The following is a 16,315-nucleotide window of genomic DNA, read 5'->3' as shown; positions in this document are numbered from 1 at the left end:
CCATGAATGTTTACGAATGATTAAGTGAATCATTTGTGGGAGAATATAACCAGTGCATAGCTTCAATACAGTATCAAAGAGTTGCCGACGTTAACCTTTTGGGTGGGACGAAAATGAATTAGATCCCAGTTCGTTGTCCTTCAAGTTAATCTTCTGATTTATTTTCAATTTATTGTCTGCACTTCGGACCTGTCACATACATGCATCAGTCACCATCACTGTGAGTCACATATTGCGCAGAGATGACGATTTCTCGGAACTGTCAAAATCGCAGGTCTTCAAATCATACTCCTCCACTAGGTACTTCATATTATATATTAATTATGCTAACTGTTAAAATGAAACCCAATAGCAGAAAATACTACATCATATATATAGCTTTATCTCTATAGAAAAGATGTTGATAAATGATTTGTTTTGTTGAGAATTTACTGCAACTTTATGTAATGTAACATTCTTGTTTAAAAATCAAAAGAGAATTAATCTATTTGAATCAATTAGGCCTAAGCTGTTCATAAATAAATTTAAAATTCTTCTCAGGATGATCTACAAACAAATACTTCAAAGTTTTAAACAAGCTAGCATTTCTGTTGAATAGCCGTCATTATAAAGGCTCTTTCATTAAAAATATAACTGCTTCACTTCGAACATATAACTTATACATCTGTCTGCTTGTGTTGTGTTGTGTTGCACGTCCTGTGTGCAGGGATTGAAGAAGGGGAGAAAAACCCATGACGAACGATATGAAACCTTAGTCTACCAGAAATTTTAGTTCGATTTGTATTACTCGTAACCGTGCTTTCATTCTGAGCCCAAAAAATATGCTGTACATAGGCCTAGTTATTAAAAATGAGAAATCTATAAGATAACTTACATTTATATTTTACTTAATCGCATTCATATTCAGTACGTAGTTTCTACCTGTATAATATTACATAGATCCCCTTCAGAATGCATGCCTACAAGATTTCAGTCATAAAACTAGTAGGCCAACACAAATTTTCCATGTCTTATGATCAATACAACTCAAGTAAAACCTCACCTGGAAATAGTAAATAATTAAATGTCTTGATACTAAAAGACAACCTGCTCCATATAGTGAAGTTCCATTCAAATAATAGATAAAGGACAGATACATTAATTTATCTTACAAGTTGTGGGTAGTAGAATAATAAGAAGCCAATGTGTTATTCATTCCAACAACTATGAGCACCTAAATATTCTTCCTTCTTTACCCACATATTATTAAGGCGTTGGGCGTGTTAAAATCGAGCACAAGGTTAGAAACCATTTTATTTTGAAACGTGTGACAAAACGGTTGTAATCTAGAACTTACTACGTTATATATGTACATATGCGACACGGTCATCTGCCCTACCCATTGTCACTACCTCTTTCGTCATATGCATGGTAATTGATACAATGATATTCTTTAGGAGTAGCGTATAAAAAGTGCTAAGTTTTACTTACCTCCTTATTTCCTGAAATCCCTGAAATATACACTTTGACAACCATCGTAATATGCTTGTGTCACCTACTATTAGTTACCTATATTGCACTACGTCTACTGCGATGACTAACTGCCGGAACCCGACTAACCTAGCTAAGCTAGCTATATATTCCGAGCTTTTCACTCTTCTCTCTTTCCCTTTCTTCTCCCTGCTGATTTTTTTTAATACAATATCGGTTCCACTTTCTCTTGTTACGTTCAGATCTCGTATTGTAGCGGCTAGCGGTTTTGGTAGGCGAGATATAGCGCTTGGTGAAGACAACCAATTAACATGCAACGCGTTTAATTCTGAAGAATGCCAACACGTAAAATACAAAATTCCCCTAATCATGCGATTTGCAAATGGCCGTTTTTCGCGCGCAGTTGTTGAAGTTGGCGTTTGGTCATAAAATCACATCAACAACGTTGACAAATCAGAAGCCGATTAAATACGAAGGTTTAGTGAGGACAATATTTCTTGCAAAATTACATTATAACTGCAGACACTGGACATCATACATAAGCTGCAGAAATCTATTAACCTACCATAAATTATTCAGACACGAAAAATTATTTCCACGGGGCTTACATAGCATAATGCCACCGAAAGGGAAGCGTGCTGCCGGGTCGAAGGTAATGCATTATTACTAAATGGAAGGTTAAATGAACAGTATTAAGTGCTTGTAGTTGTATTTTCACACATAATAGTTATAGTATATGGATATGTTGGTTCGTATATGATATAGTTGTGGTTAATACTGAGTAGCTGCTTGGAAAATCAACTACCGAACACAAATTAATAGCATATATTATATTACTAATTAATATACTATAATAAACTGCGGAGTATTTTTCAGCTTGTGTGGGGGAAAATGAGTGAAGTAAGACTACGAGTAGGTTAAGTTTATATAATTGTTTCTAAAACTGTGGGTCGCGACTCTAATCCAACACAAATCTAATTTATGTGTAACGAGTAACTGAAATTGTTGGACGTAAGATATAGTTGCCGTATTTAACAACTATGTGAATTACCTAGGTGAGCGGATTATATGTGAAACGTGAGCACGGCGGAACTCGAGCGGAAGGTTAGCTTGGCCTTGGCCGACATTTCGGGTGGACGGGAGTCGTGCCGAACGGGATATACGAAGCAATGAGGTAGCAATTAGCAGTCTCTAATGAGAGTGGATATAAACGTGCTTGTTTGTTGGTGATTGTATACGGTCTGCTAGAAAAGAAAAGATGAAATGGAAAATAATAGGCCTAATTATTCCATTTTTCAACGAGTGTTCATTTATGATTCATATGTTCGCACCGAATCAGCTCGTGCTGTCAGAATATTATTTAAAGAGAAATTCCCAGGTGTTCGAATTCCAGGTCTTACTACGATTCATAACTTGGTTAATAAATGTCATAAAACTGGAAGTGTTCAAGATAAGAAACGTAGAAGACGACGTACAGTGCTTACAGAAGAAACTTTGGATAACATTGGACAACAGCTGAAAAATTCGCCTAAACAATCTCTTCGGTGTCTTTCTCAGCAAACTGGAATTTCCTACACTTCCTTACGAGAGGCTACGAAGTTACTTCAGGTAAAAACGTGTAAAATTACTGTGGTGCAAGAACTTGAACTTGATTCAGTATTTAGGAGTATATTTTGAGTAAACCGAATGACGGAGAAACTGATTCTAATGTCATTTTGTTTTCGGACGAAACTTGGTTCCTCTTACATAGCTATGTTAATACGCAATAAATCTGTAGAATTCTGTAGACAATTCCAGCATCACCTTGCATGCAATACTTAACTTCATGTTGCGATCACGCTTTATAGATAATCCGCTTACTCATTGTCGAGCATCGATAAAATAATTGTTTATAGACGGATTTAAAAATGGTGACTTATTTTAAATATACTGAAATTTGCAAAGTAGTAGGACTATTAAAAAACAGCGCCTTCGGCCATGAGGATCAAACCTAGAACCTCCCGCGTATTAAGCCAACATTACTAAGAATCTATCAGAAAGCTATTTTTTATTTGTGTAATGGCTTTCAATGTTTTTTTTTAATTGATTGATTGGACTTTTAGTCAAGGAAGACTTCTGCGAAATGTTTGGAAAACGGTGTATTTTTTTTTATAGCTATGTAAAATTTTGTAAGAATGCAAATAGCTTGAATCTTGATTATGTGTACCCTGGGTGCCGTATTGCGAAGGCTAAGCCTGTAAGTTTTGGTATAGATTCAGTGTTTATGTGTGTGTTACCAAGCAATTGGGGACTAGCTAATTAAAAGAGACAGCATCTTTTTCTTACCTGTCCATTCTTTAGCTAGGTACAATTTTAGTTATTTAGTTAATTATGAATTATATCCGCCAATATGATATACACAACAGAAAGCTTTTGATAGTCAAACCAGGAAGAGGCTGAAGTACGGTACGCAAAATCATCAGAGTGATATTTCAATTCAGTTGTATCATTTCCACATCTACCTACATGCCATGAAATTTCTCCTAATCAAATTATTATGGTGATACTGCTATAGACTGTGGAACCATTGTAATCTGCAAGAAACTATAAAATAGAAGAATGTACTGTTGTCCCGCAGATGGAACAGCAGCATGAAACCTCTTCAGAAGATGACACACCTCGTCATTCTTTCCTAACATTGTATTTTCTAAAAATATATATATATATATATATATATATATATATATATTTGGGAATATTTATTCTGTAATAAAGGAATATCGCCATATAATCGGTACGGTTTAAAAATTCATTTCAATTTATTAATTTCGCGGACAATTATTTTATTTTTAACAACAGAGGAAAAGTGGTTTTTAAGACTTTTTTAGGTGAGCCTGGCCACTTGACAACACACAAGCCAACTGCATTGGATAAGTCACATTATGCAGTGCCAGTATTCCACTATTTGTAGTACTTAACATAAATAATTTTCTAATACGTTCCAAGGTGGTGAGGAATGGGAGAAACCAGAGTGTTGTAGTCCTAATACAGTAATTATGCAAAACTACTTATTAAGGGATGGAGTGTAGGACGAGCTAATGCACACTTAAGGGGACTCATAACCTGAATCGTGAGCATGCATTTACCTAATTAATATCTGTGGAATTATTATACACAGATAAAAAAAAACAATAGAAAATTACACACTAATAGAACATTACACGGACTTTGTTTTCGGTATATAAATTATCATTTAAGATTAATTGTCGAGAATAAAAAGGATATAAAATTGGCATTCTGTTTTCTCATTAAAAAAAATACAATTTCTTAAAAACCATAAATCTGATTATTATAAACTGAATTTTATTTATAGCTAACATTACAGCACACATGAACCACTATAAAATGCACAGAACCAGTAATTACGCGCGCGCGCGCACACACACACACAGGGTGAACCATAAGTAATGTCATTAATTTCAGGAGGTTATTCTTTGAGATATTTAAAACAAAAAAGTTTAAAACAATTTTGCTCGTTTTTGCTTTTCGAGAAAAATATTGTTTTATATGAAACATTTCATAGTGTATTTTGGGAAAGCTACTGATTGAATTTCTAATATCATAATTAGTTTAAGAGACCAGTGTATTATGATAATAAATGATTGAAAGAATTTTAGTTTTGTCATTAAATGTGCAGAAATTTGATGTGAACAAATATAACTTTTTATTCTGCAAAGAAATTTAAAAATTTTACATTTGTTCAGATCAAATTTCTGCACATTTGAAGGACAAAACTAAAATTCTTTCAATAATAATTTATTATCATAATATCTTAAATTGACTGAGCGAACATATTGGGAATTAAATCAATGGCTTTCCCAAAACAAGCTGTGAAATCTTTCATATAAAGCAATTTTTATCTCGAAAAGGAAGCAAAAACGAACAAAATTGTATTTAACTTTTTTGTTTGAAATATTTAAAAGAATAATCCCCTGAAATTTATGACATTATTTATACCTACAGTTCACCCTTATATGAGGAAGAAACTTGTAAGTGAGAAAAAGAGAATTTAATAAAGCTATGTAAAACAAATCTTGAATTCGTGTACAGAAGTGTTTGGAGATTATGGAACAGATAACATTAGGCTAATATCGAGAATATACAATATTCACCTTTAAGCAAAATATTGATGATTATTCTTATCCAATACTGCACATTTCACACAAAATGACATCACATGACAATGATTATAAAGAAGTGATAGAGGAAAATATTCCAATACGTTGAATCACCAGGCTTGTATATAAGTCTCTTAATTCCATTGTTAATGCATTTTTGCAATTATTTGGTTTTTCTCAGCCCACTTTGTGTAAACATGTCAGCCTAGACACTAAAGTAAGCCATGGTCATCATACATATCGTTGATTAAGTTAATTATATAAATAAAGCATCAGTCTTGCATATCTTTCACCTCCTTCTATTTCTACAATCTTTTCTATTTTATGGTTGGTGGTTTGAACTCGAAGTGAAACCAGCTACCGGTACACATTCTATGATGTACGTGTGCTGTATATATCTGCACAAGTGCATCTCTACAGGTAAACCTGGATATGTAGACGACAAAACTGCGCAGATATCAGAATCTGCACAGGAGACCAGAAGATGTTTGACATATCCTTATATCTGAACAGATCTCGACTTCACAAGTACACCGGAGCATATAGATGGTACACAGGAATTTGTTCAGTTGCAGTTTTGATAATTTCGAGGAAAAATGCGCAATATGACATCTGACTTATGTAGTGAAATTGAGTGTGTATGGAAGAGTTCATGGATATCTATAAAAACGAAACTTGTCTTTGGAAAGTAAAATGTAAGGAATATCATGATCGTTCTAAAAAGGACGCAGCTTATAGTAAGTTAATATACTACAAACTGAAAGAAATGAATTCAGACGTCATAAAAAATAACTATGACCTAAAAAAAAAAAATATATGATCCCAAAAGTTAGGGGCAGATGCAAACGAAGTCTATGTATCTAATTTATGATATTTTCCTCTGCTAAGTTTTTTGAACGATCAAGACACTCCTAGAAAGTCTATTTCAAATATCAGCAGTGATAAAAATGAGGTAAGTGAATTTATTAAACACATGTTTTATTGTACATCATTTATTTGCCAGGGTACTTTTCCTTCATTTACAAAATATTGAATAAATTCTTCTCTTGTCTGTTGTGGGTATTTCGATGTATTTTCCTCCATTTGTTCTTTGTATAAGTTTCATTGTTGAATCGTCTGTTGTAAAACCTATTGTTATTGAACATCTTCTGTGTTTTTGTTGTTGAAACATTCTGAAACATTGCATTTAAGCAAAGATGAAATGAAATATGCTGATTCAGTATTTTTCAGTTCTGGATTAGTGAATGAAAAATTCTAAATCTTGCTGCCAAGATGCTAAAGCATTTTCCACAACTTAGTATGCCCATAATGTGCGATAGTTAATTCCCCCCCCCCCCTCCCATGCAATTTAAGTTCCTCTGTGGTTTCAGCATATCATTTCTTAATGGAAATGCATCATCAGTTACAAACACAGTTGTGTTCTGGAACTACTATGTTAGATTTTCTTCAGCTGGAATTATGTAGTAAATGACTTTCGAGTTTTTAAAAAATATTGTATTTTGGAAAACTTCGTCATCAGAAATTCTGCCATTTATTCCAAATTCACACAAAATGAACTGCTAGTTTGCATTAACAATTATTGCGAGTACAGCTACATTTTGTTTTTTTATCATGATTTCACTGTCTCTTGGAAATATAATTTCTGTTTGCTTTCTATCTAAAAGCTAACACAATGTGAAAAGTTCCATCTATTTTCGAAATCTTTGGCTACGTTTTCCCCAATCCTTGTCCATCTGTGGAAACTGAAAATAAACAAAGAAAATGGTTATAGTTTACATGAAGTACAAAATAGTCCTGCACTGATTTTTTCTTTTTCAGGAGCACACGACTGAATCTACAGAGTTAAATTCTCAATCAGATACCCCACCAAACTCAATACACACGGACACTTCTGAACAAGAAACAACTCCTACAAGTACTTGGTCTAGCCCGCGTAAAAGATCCTCTTCTACATTGGGTGACGAGGTGCTTCTTTGTGTCGAAGATCATTTCAAACGCCATCAGTGTAATGGAGATCGTTTTGATGTGTTTGGAAAACTTGTAGGAATGAAGCTGCGTGACTTGCCAAACAATCAAAGAATTCTTGCAGAAAAAATAATTAATGAAACTCTATTTCTAGCAGAAATGGGTCAGTTGACTCTTTCGCACAGAGTACACACAAATGAATATTAGCTTTTCTCCAACACAGCCATTACATTTACAAAATTATGATGGCCACTCTCAGATTGTGAGTCAATTTTTTCCCCACATTCAACATTTCATACTTGGCCAAGAACAGCCAATCAAGTTTGTGACAAGTCCAGTCATCACACTGAAGAATCTGCTTCTTGTATTTCTTCTGATTAAAGGGTATTAAACTATAGCATTTGTACACAAAAGGCCCATAAACTGGAAAGCTTTTTCTATTTGTAGTATACTCTAATATTCTCAACTATTAATTACTTGTAAAGATTTTCAAATAAATATTATGTAAATAATAATTATATGGGTATTATTTTTCCTTACCTTTAAATAAGTCTTCCTTAGAACTTTAAATATTGCATTGTTCTGAAACAATGTAACTTCGAACCTCATGTAGAAAACTTGAGGTTTTCACAGCTCCACCCCGTGAAAAGAAATCGTAATGTTATTATTAATCTCTCGTTTGGAGTAATGGGCTTCCTCATTAGTGTCTTCCCTTTTTAATCAAGGCAGTGACAAACTATAAAAGTTTCAAGTAATCTTCTTTGTTCATTCGCAAATAATTATGCTACTTGTTAGGTGTAAATTTCAATTCAATAAATTTAAGTGAATAGCACTCCCTCTTTTTCATCTATTCTTTACATTATATATACAGTAGTGTTGTGGCTGGTTTAAGTTGATTTTTTCGTAATAGCAACAATTGCTAGCATATCATCTGTCAACATCATTCTGACTATACCTGAGACATGTGGACACTACAGAGCAATTCAGGTTTACTACAGAGATGTATCTGCACATGTGTGCCACACAGGTTACTATAGCATGTGTAGCCAGCTTGAGATCTGTATAATTTAAGTTTTTGTGGTTTTCCAAAGTGTCTTTAAGTAGGTGAATATTGTGAAGCAAATCATGGTCATTTCTTTCGAAGTCTAGTGTACAGGTATTACAGTCGAGCCGTTCTTATTTCCGGCAGCAAATCACACGACAGCTTCTGGTCAGCTGACACGCTGCTTCACTGGCAGTGGTTGTCGTCAAGGTTATGCAGACGACATACCGCTTCTCGCTCACGGTGGATGTTACTGTGTTGTCAAGTCTACCCTTATACTCTTAACGAAGTTTTAGAACATGTCTAGTCTTAGACATCGAACGAAAAATTATTTCGTACGATAAATAATTAGTAATATATGAATACATAATATTATATATTATTGTTATTGTTGATCCTAGCATCCCAGGACACAGAAGACTTACCATGTTGTGCTATAATTGGTTTTTCCGACCATTTGAAGTAACGATTTTCGTAAATACAGAAACAATATTAGAAATTACTAAAATGGGAGAAAGCTGTAAAATATAATAAATAAACATTTTTTATGTGAATGAATAACTAAAACCACACAACCTGTAAATTAAGTAAAATATGTTAGTATTAAAAATTTTGTCCTAAGTCATTGCTACATAAAAAAATTACACGAAGAACCTTGCCTACCAGTATTGTTCAATTTAGAGGTGCTATGCCTAGATCGCTACAATCATTGTTAGTACCTGCCGCCGCCATAATTCTCAGTTTATTTTCTTCTTTGCCGGATTGTCCGTACTTCTCTGTCGTTATTTGAGAAACCGTGAACTTGTTCACATCACACATATCAGCTGTTCTTTGCACCACTTGCATTAAAGGCAATAAACTACCCTTATTTTCACGTTCATTTTCGAAATCTCTAATGCTAAGAATCATTTTTCTGCTTTGCGAATTGATGGTCTTCCACTCCTCCACTGCATTATGATGCTGAAAACTCAGCGCTAACACAGCACCAACAACAATAACACTGCACTACCGACTGATTGTTCGAAAACCAGCTATTAGAACTGCGTTCGTCCACTATTGGCTTGACAGAGATTTAGCAACACCGCTATTGCCTACCTTCGTCGTGCCAAAAGTCGAGAAGGCGTGGCCACACCGGAAATAAGAACGGCTCACTGTAGTCCTATATTAATCCTGTCATTTTGCTAGTACTGAATAATCACAATATTTGGGAGTAAAATCATGAAGACGCATTCGTTTTTTGTGTCTAGCATTTTTTAACACACTTGGTCAGATGGCCAATTACCTTCAATTATTTGTAGACAAAGGATAAAATTAAAATCAAGATGCAAGCAGGCTACGTAATATTTGTGACGTATTCTTAACATGTCTGAAGTAAAAAAAAAAATAAAATAAAAAAAAAATAAAGGTATCCCAGTAACATGCCATGAAGGCACTTGGGGGGCACGGAGGTAGAGCCCCATGCTTTCCATGACCTCGGCATTAGAATGAGGTAGTGTGGTCGGCACCACGCTCACATGTCTGAAGTACTTTTACAAAAAAAAAAGTGTTCCTTTTCTTTAAACTTCGTTATTGAGTTGGGCTAGTGGGAAATCATTAAAATTTATGAAGAAACTATGGGTATATAGTTCTATTATGCAGTTTATTATATTTTTGGAAGTATCATTTAACTCTGGAGGGCCACAAATCTGGAATCATATTCCAGTGGGTTGTCAAGGAACTTATGGTGAACAACGATTCTACTGAAACTCAAAGTAATTTTACAAAGACTGTTTATAATGTAGCAATCACAGTCGCCCATCTTCAAGCATATCATAACTAGCATACTAATATGATATCAACAGTAGAAGAAGAAAAGTATTGAACATAATAAATTCGTAAATTTAAAGTCAAATTATTACTTTTTTCTTATAACCAAATAAAATTTTACATTTCAGGTACCGTATTTAATCAATAAGATGACTATGTGTCCCACGCCGTGGCGTCGCAGTCTAAGGCATCCTGCCTGGGACTCGCATTACGGAATGTGCGCTGGTTCGAGTTCTCATGGGGGAAGAAATTTTCTCATGAAATTTCGGTCAGTGTATGGGACCAGTGCCCACCCAGCATCGTGATGCACATGGGGAGCTACAATAGGTAGCGAATACCAGCTATAACGGCTGGGGGGATCATCGTGCTAACCACACGATACCTCCATTCTGGTTGGATGACTGTCCACCTCTGCTTCGGCATGTGGGTGTGAGGCCAGCAGCCGGCTTGTCGGTTTAGGCCCTTCACGGGTTGTAGCGCCACGGATTATTATTAGATGACTATAGATGACATAGATGTCAGCATACAGAAGATATTATTTTGCTTTAAAAAAAAAACATGAGCTGTCATGTCTTGTAACAATTAAGAGACTTACAAGCTTTAATTCTGTGATGCATGTCTGAATTTGTCTGATACCTTGTAATGAGGCAACCATACTTTTTCTGTAACGTATTAGTTAATTATTTACTTATTGCTTGGAGTATACAAATGTGTCATATGCACACATGTATTAAATTTTTCAAATTTACACAGCTCGAATACGGTACAAAAAAATGCCAGCCTTAAAAGTCTGCCCCTTCCATCACCCCAAGCTTGCCATCCCAGACTCTGGCCCAAGTGCAAAGCAGCACTTTTAACTTTCCACAGCTAACCACTAACTTCTATCAAGCATCCCACAGGGTAGTTGCAAAATAATTATTATTACTATTACTAATCATTACTACTAATTGTTCTTATATTAAAATTAAAATAAAATTTATATCCTGAAGATATTTGAGGAAAACTGCAGGTTTTACACTAATGGACAGGATAGAAAGCAAAACAATTTTGGAAAAATTAAAATTGACTACAATGTTACAACATAAAAAATTGCAGATTAGAGTGGGTCAATCACATTGAAAAAATGCCGAATTTTAGGCTACTGGTACCAAAGCTCATAAGAAAAATACCAGGTTACAGGTAAGAGATGGTTGAGCAGACCAAAGAAGAGATGACATGAGAGGAGAACAGACCAGTTGGGCTAAATTCCATGAAAGGAAGACGATGACCATCCTCAATGATGATGAAAATGTTGATCAACATCCACACATTTTTTATATCTGCAAAGGAAATTCCTTAATTTCTCGATGCATGTTTTCCTGCAGCTGCTCCAGTATATTGGGATTTGTCCTGTGCACTTTGTCTTTAATACAGAGTGATTCTTAGAATCAAATCCAACTATCCTGCCTAAAATTCGCAAACATACGAAGGCAAAATGGTAAAATTCGCATAAAACTTAACCTTGGTTCGTGTGAAACATGCACATCACATTAGGTGCTAGATTTTCATAAATCAAGTGCATAATATTGTTTCGTAATTTCCTCCGTGGTCTTGTGTTTAACATACTAGGTAGTGGATCAGAAATTCACTAACTTAAGTTCAGTTGCCAATGACAATTTTTAAAGGGTCGAAGAAACTCCTGTGATGGGTGCCTAGGAACAGTAGTAGTGTCGTGTTGTAGATTTACACACTTCATCCTTGTTTTTTATTATTATTAAAGAAAAAACAGTTGTAATGTCAATCTTGTATTGTGATGCGAGATCAGCAAATTTCTTCTTTCCCAAACTCCTCAATTATTTGCACCTTTTGGATGCTTAGTACAACATGTTTTCTTTTGACATCGTGAAAGACATTTTGCACAGAAGTATAGCCACTTGAACAGTAGGACAAGGGCGGGTTTACAGTTGTGTGGAAGTTCTTAGGGTCATTTCTTTGAAAGCAGGTAATGACTATAAGTTTGGGAAAACACCCCTCTCCCACAAGTAACTGTTTCTATTGCCGGCAGTGGCAACATTCCCACTACATACTGTGTAATGGTAAAAGGCTTGTAATAACTTTCTCTAGAAAAAAAATACTAATGTAATGTATAACATTTCATAATTAATTCTGCATTAAAAAAAAACTAGTGGAAGAGTCTGATAATCCACGAGTCAGTTAATAGCGTGATGGATAATCACGGTTCTTCTCTACTCACTAACTCTGCCCAAAAAATGCAAAGGAGTCACTGGTGTAGCTCACTTGGCTGAGGCACTTGCCTGCCGATGTGGAATTGCATTCAAGCATGGGTTCAATTCTTGCTTGGGATGATTACCTGCTTGGGTTTTTTCCGAGGTTTTCCCTAACCTTAACACGAATTTCAGGTAATCTATAGCAAATCTTCAGCCTCATCTTGCTATCACCAATCCCATAGACGCTAAATAACTGAGTAGTTGATAAATAACCAACAAAAAAAAAAAGTGTAAAGGAAGTTTGCAGAGAATTTCCTGGGTGTTAAAATAATTAGTCATCCCACATTGAATTATCTCCTTAGAAAATTGAGAGAGAGAGAGAGACAATTGTATGAGACTAAAAACACAAAGTGTTTTATTTGGACTGAGGAAACCTTAAAACTTCGTGTGGAACATTCTTAAATAACTTATTTTTTATATTTAATGTAATAATTAGTTGAACCAGTGTCATAATTAGATGCATTTGCCTGCTCATTCGAAGCTCACATTAATTTTTGTAGCAATTTATTATGTGCCCTAATACTGTCTACCTTTCATCAGAAACCAAAGTTCGACAGTTCATTTTCCTTAAAATTTTTTCTGTTGTGCAAGCCAAGCAATGGGGTTTATGTCAGTTCGTTTTTTTTCCTATTGCCTTATTATTTCCATTGTCTCATTGAATTTCCGCCAATGTATGGGACTGCTGCCCACCCAGCAACATGATGAATTTGGAGAGCTACAATAGGTTAACGAAATCCGGTTGTAAAAACCGGCTATGACTGGGGGAATCATCATGCTAACCACATAATATCTCGTGCACCCTACTGAGGCACATAGACATGAGGTCAGCAGCTGGCTGGTCAGCCTTGGTCTGGCATTTTGCCAGTAATGAATTTGTTTTAAACAAGCATAAAACTCAAGAAATCACGTTTAGCTCTCAGAGCAGTTCTCATCTGTGAAACTATTTGGATTCAATTTAGATCAAAACTACTCTGGAATGAACATATATCGTTTGTCTGTAATAAGTTGTCTTAAGTTTTGCACGTTCTTTGGAGACTTGTGAATTGTGTAAGTCAAATTATTATGAATGTATATTTTGGCCTTTTTTCACTGTCACTTACTGTATAGTGTACACATCTGGGACCATTCGTCTAGTGCCAGGAAGATTTTTAATTGCGGAAAAGAGCTTTACATATTACGGCAAGAAAATCTCATTTTGAACACTGTAAAAGCTTACTTATTAATTATAAAATACTAACTCTTCCTGGAATTTATATCTTTGTTTGCCTGATTTTTATAAGAGAAAATGTGAATAAATATTGTAATAGATAAATATTCATGATTATAGCACTAGGTCGTGATGATTTGAGTTTTAAATATTGTCGCACTTCCAAAGCACTGAAGAGTCGGGAGACTATGGGAATAAAGTTTTTTAACGCCTTGCATATAAATGCCAGATGTGTTGCTCTTTCCCATTTTAAAAAAATTCTCTTAAAGTGGTAAACTAATAAGGCTTTTTATACTGTTACCGAGTTCTTTAGTGTGGGGATGAATGATCTTTTTTTTTAATTTGTAATGTTTCTTTTTAACGAAGCCTATTGTAATTTTAATTATTTAATAGCCAGTAAATATTATTAATATTATTATACCACTTTTTTCCGACGCAAAATTAGCTTAAATATGCATTTTAATTTGAGTCAAGCTAGTTGGCCCCAGACGGTTGTTGTTAAAAGTAAGGTTGTAAATTGGGTGCACTGTATTTTCATGGCCATGAACAATAAATGTATTTTCATTTTTAGGCATCTGAAGATAGTAAGAAGAAAACAAAGTCAGATGATAATGACACAGAAGAAGTGAAAACTCCCAGTCGTCAAAGTAAAAGAAACATTAATAAAGTTGTAACTTACAGAGATGAGGACTTTTCAGATGATGAACTACCCCCAAAGAAAGCAACAAAGACGAGCAGAAAAGCCCGAGAAGATTCAGATGTATCAGATGACAGCGAAAAGTCCAAAAATAAGAGAAAACAGAAAGCTGAGGACAGTGGGGATGAAGATCTGGATTCAAACGAAGATGAGGAGGGAGAAGAAACAAAAACTAAGAAGTCAAAAGCGAAAGATAAGGTACCTCCAGCAAAGAAGGCCAAAGCTGACAAACCGGTCTTGAATAAAACTGAAAGTGATTACGAATCCATCGATTTTTCTAGTGATAAGACGACTGAAGATGGCAAATCATGGAACTTAAAGATTTCCACTTGGAATGTTGGTGGATTGAAGGCGTGGGTGAAGGTAAGACTTTCAAAACTGTATACAGTAAAACCTCTGCTAGAGCTTAACCGAAAACCAGTTAACCAAAATATGTAAGTCATATTACTGAATTTTATAAAGAAATTTAAAAGATATACTATGTACTGTATTTATGGAATACAGCATTTATGTATGATGTATGGTACAATCATATATTTATGTTTAATTTCAACACTTTATGGGCAAAGTAGAAGCAGACAAGTAGTAGTTGTCACTAAGCACAGAGGATTGCATGTAAGGGCAACAACACGTCCTGTTGTTTACACAAGCTAGCTAAACCCACCTCTAGCATGACTGCATACGTTATTTTTTATTTAGTGTCGATTATCAAGGTCATTTTAAAGTGAACTTAGTTTTTTTAAATGAGAACTCAAATTTTTTTTCATGAGATTCTGATTTCATGCAAAAGAACACATTTTTTTTTGTCTGAAACATCTTTTATCAATCTCTGATTTCGATAAAATATTCAACAAGAGTGAAAAACATTAATACATGTAGCATTTTTTGTGTGTATGTGTATACGTGCGTCTGTCCATCCATTCAAATTCTTTGATGTTTTGTTTCCTGGGACATCTTTGGAATAATTTTGAAGTGAATATGTAACATTACTAGTTGAACTAAATATTAATGGCATGATTTTTTTTAGAAGTTCCCTATGCATTACTTCAGTCACTATACCCTTTGACATTCCAAGATCTTCTCTCTTTTTTTTTTTTTATGGAATTGCAATATTATTATTAAACATACCCCATTCATATTGTGAATTTTATTAGTAACAACAATGTAATTTATTCGTCACAACAGTAATTCCTTTCTACAATTCACCTTAAACGCTCTCGTCAACAATTGAATCTTCACTCAACACAGTATTCGTTATAGCACTCCACCAACGATAATGACAATTTACTTGGACTATTACGCACAACAATGAACTGTTAATCTTAACTAATATTTACAAAGCACTATTTACAAATCAGAACTACCAGTTCTCAGTTCACAGTTCTTCTATCTCAGTCACTCGAGTTCACAGTATCTCGAACCACAGACCTTCAGAGACAGTTCACTGTACTCGAACTCGGGTCCCTCCAACTGCGGTCCACTGCACTCGAACTCAGGTCCCTCCAACTGCGGTCCACTGCACTCGAACTCAGGCCTTCGGATGCTGACGCAGATGCGGACGCACACTCGAGTCGAACTCCGGTACACAAGACTGGCTTGCTTGCTCTGGCTTTCTCACTGACTGGCTGACTAATCAACTGAAAACTGCTGTCGTTCCTTCGCGTCCGTAATTTATAACCACAGCGACGTAGCCTCGAAGGTTCC

At 35.0% G+C, this 16,315-nt stretch overlaps 2 protein-coding genes across 3 annotated transcripts in view; one reads left to right on the top strand and one right to left on the bottom strand.

Moving 5' to 3' along the window:
• Positions 1–1,751, bottom strand: part of LOC138691155 (SH3 domain-binding glutamic acid-rich protein homolog) — a 30,607-nt gene extending 28,856 nt beyond the window's left edge. Inside the window, exon 1 of the mRNA XM_069812906.1 lies at positions 1,471–1,751. Coding sequence (XP_069669007.1) covers positions 1,471–1,515 — 45 coding nt within the window. The 5' untranslated portion in view covers positions 1,516–1,751. The remainder of the gene's footprint in view (positions 1–1,470) is intronic.
• A 95-nt stretch (positions 1,752–1,846) lies between these two features.
• LOC138691151 (DNA repair nuclease APEX1-like) overlaps positions 1,847–16,315 on the top strand; it is a 29,521-nt gene continuing 15,052 nt past the window's right edge. Inside the window, exons 1-2 of one of the 2 annotated variants that reach the window (XM_069812901.1) lie at positions 1,847–2,122; positions 14,486–14,974. In XM_069812901.1, coding sequence (XP_069669002.1) covers positions 1,853–2,122; positions 14,486–14,974 — 759 coding nt within the window. In that variant the 5' untranslated portion in view covers positions 1,847–1,852. Of the gene's footprint in view, positions 2,123–2,189; positions 3,079–14,485; positions 14,975–16,315 lie in introns of those variants that run through there. The other variant, XM_069812900.1, reaches the window with a different exon arrangement.

Source organism: Periplaneta americana, chromosome 16, assembly GCF_040183065.1.
Source record: "Periplaneta americana isolate PAMFEO1 chromosome 16, P.americana_PAMFEO1_priV1, whole genome shotgun sequence".
In the NCBI taxonomy this organism is placed as follows: Eukaryota; Metazoa; Arthropoda; class Insecta; order Blattodea; family Blattidae; genus Periplaneta; species Periplaneta americana.
This window is presented reverse-complemented; position numbering and strand designations above follow the sequence as displayed.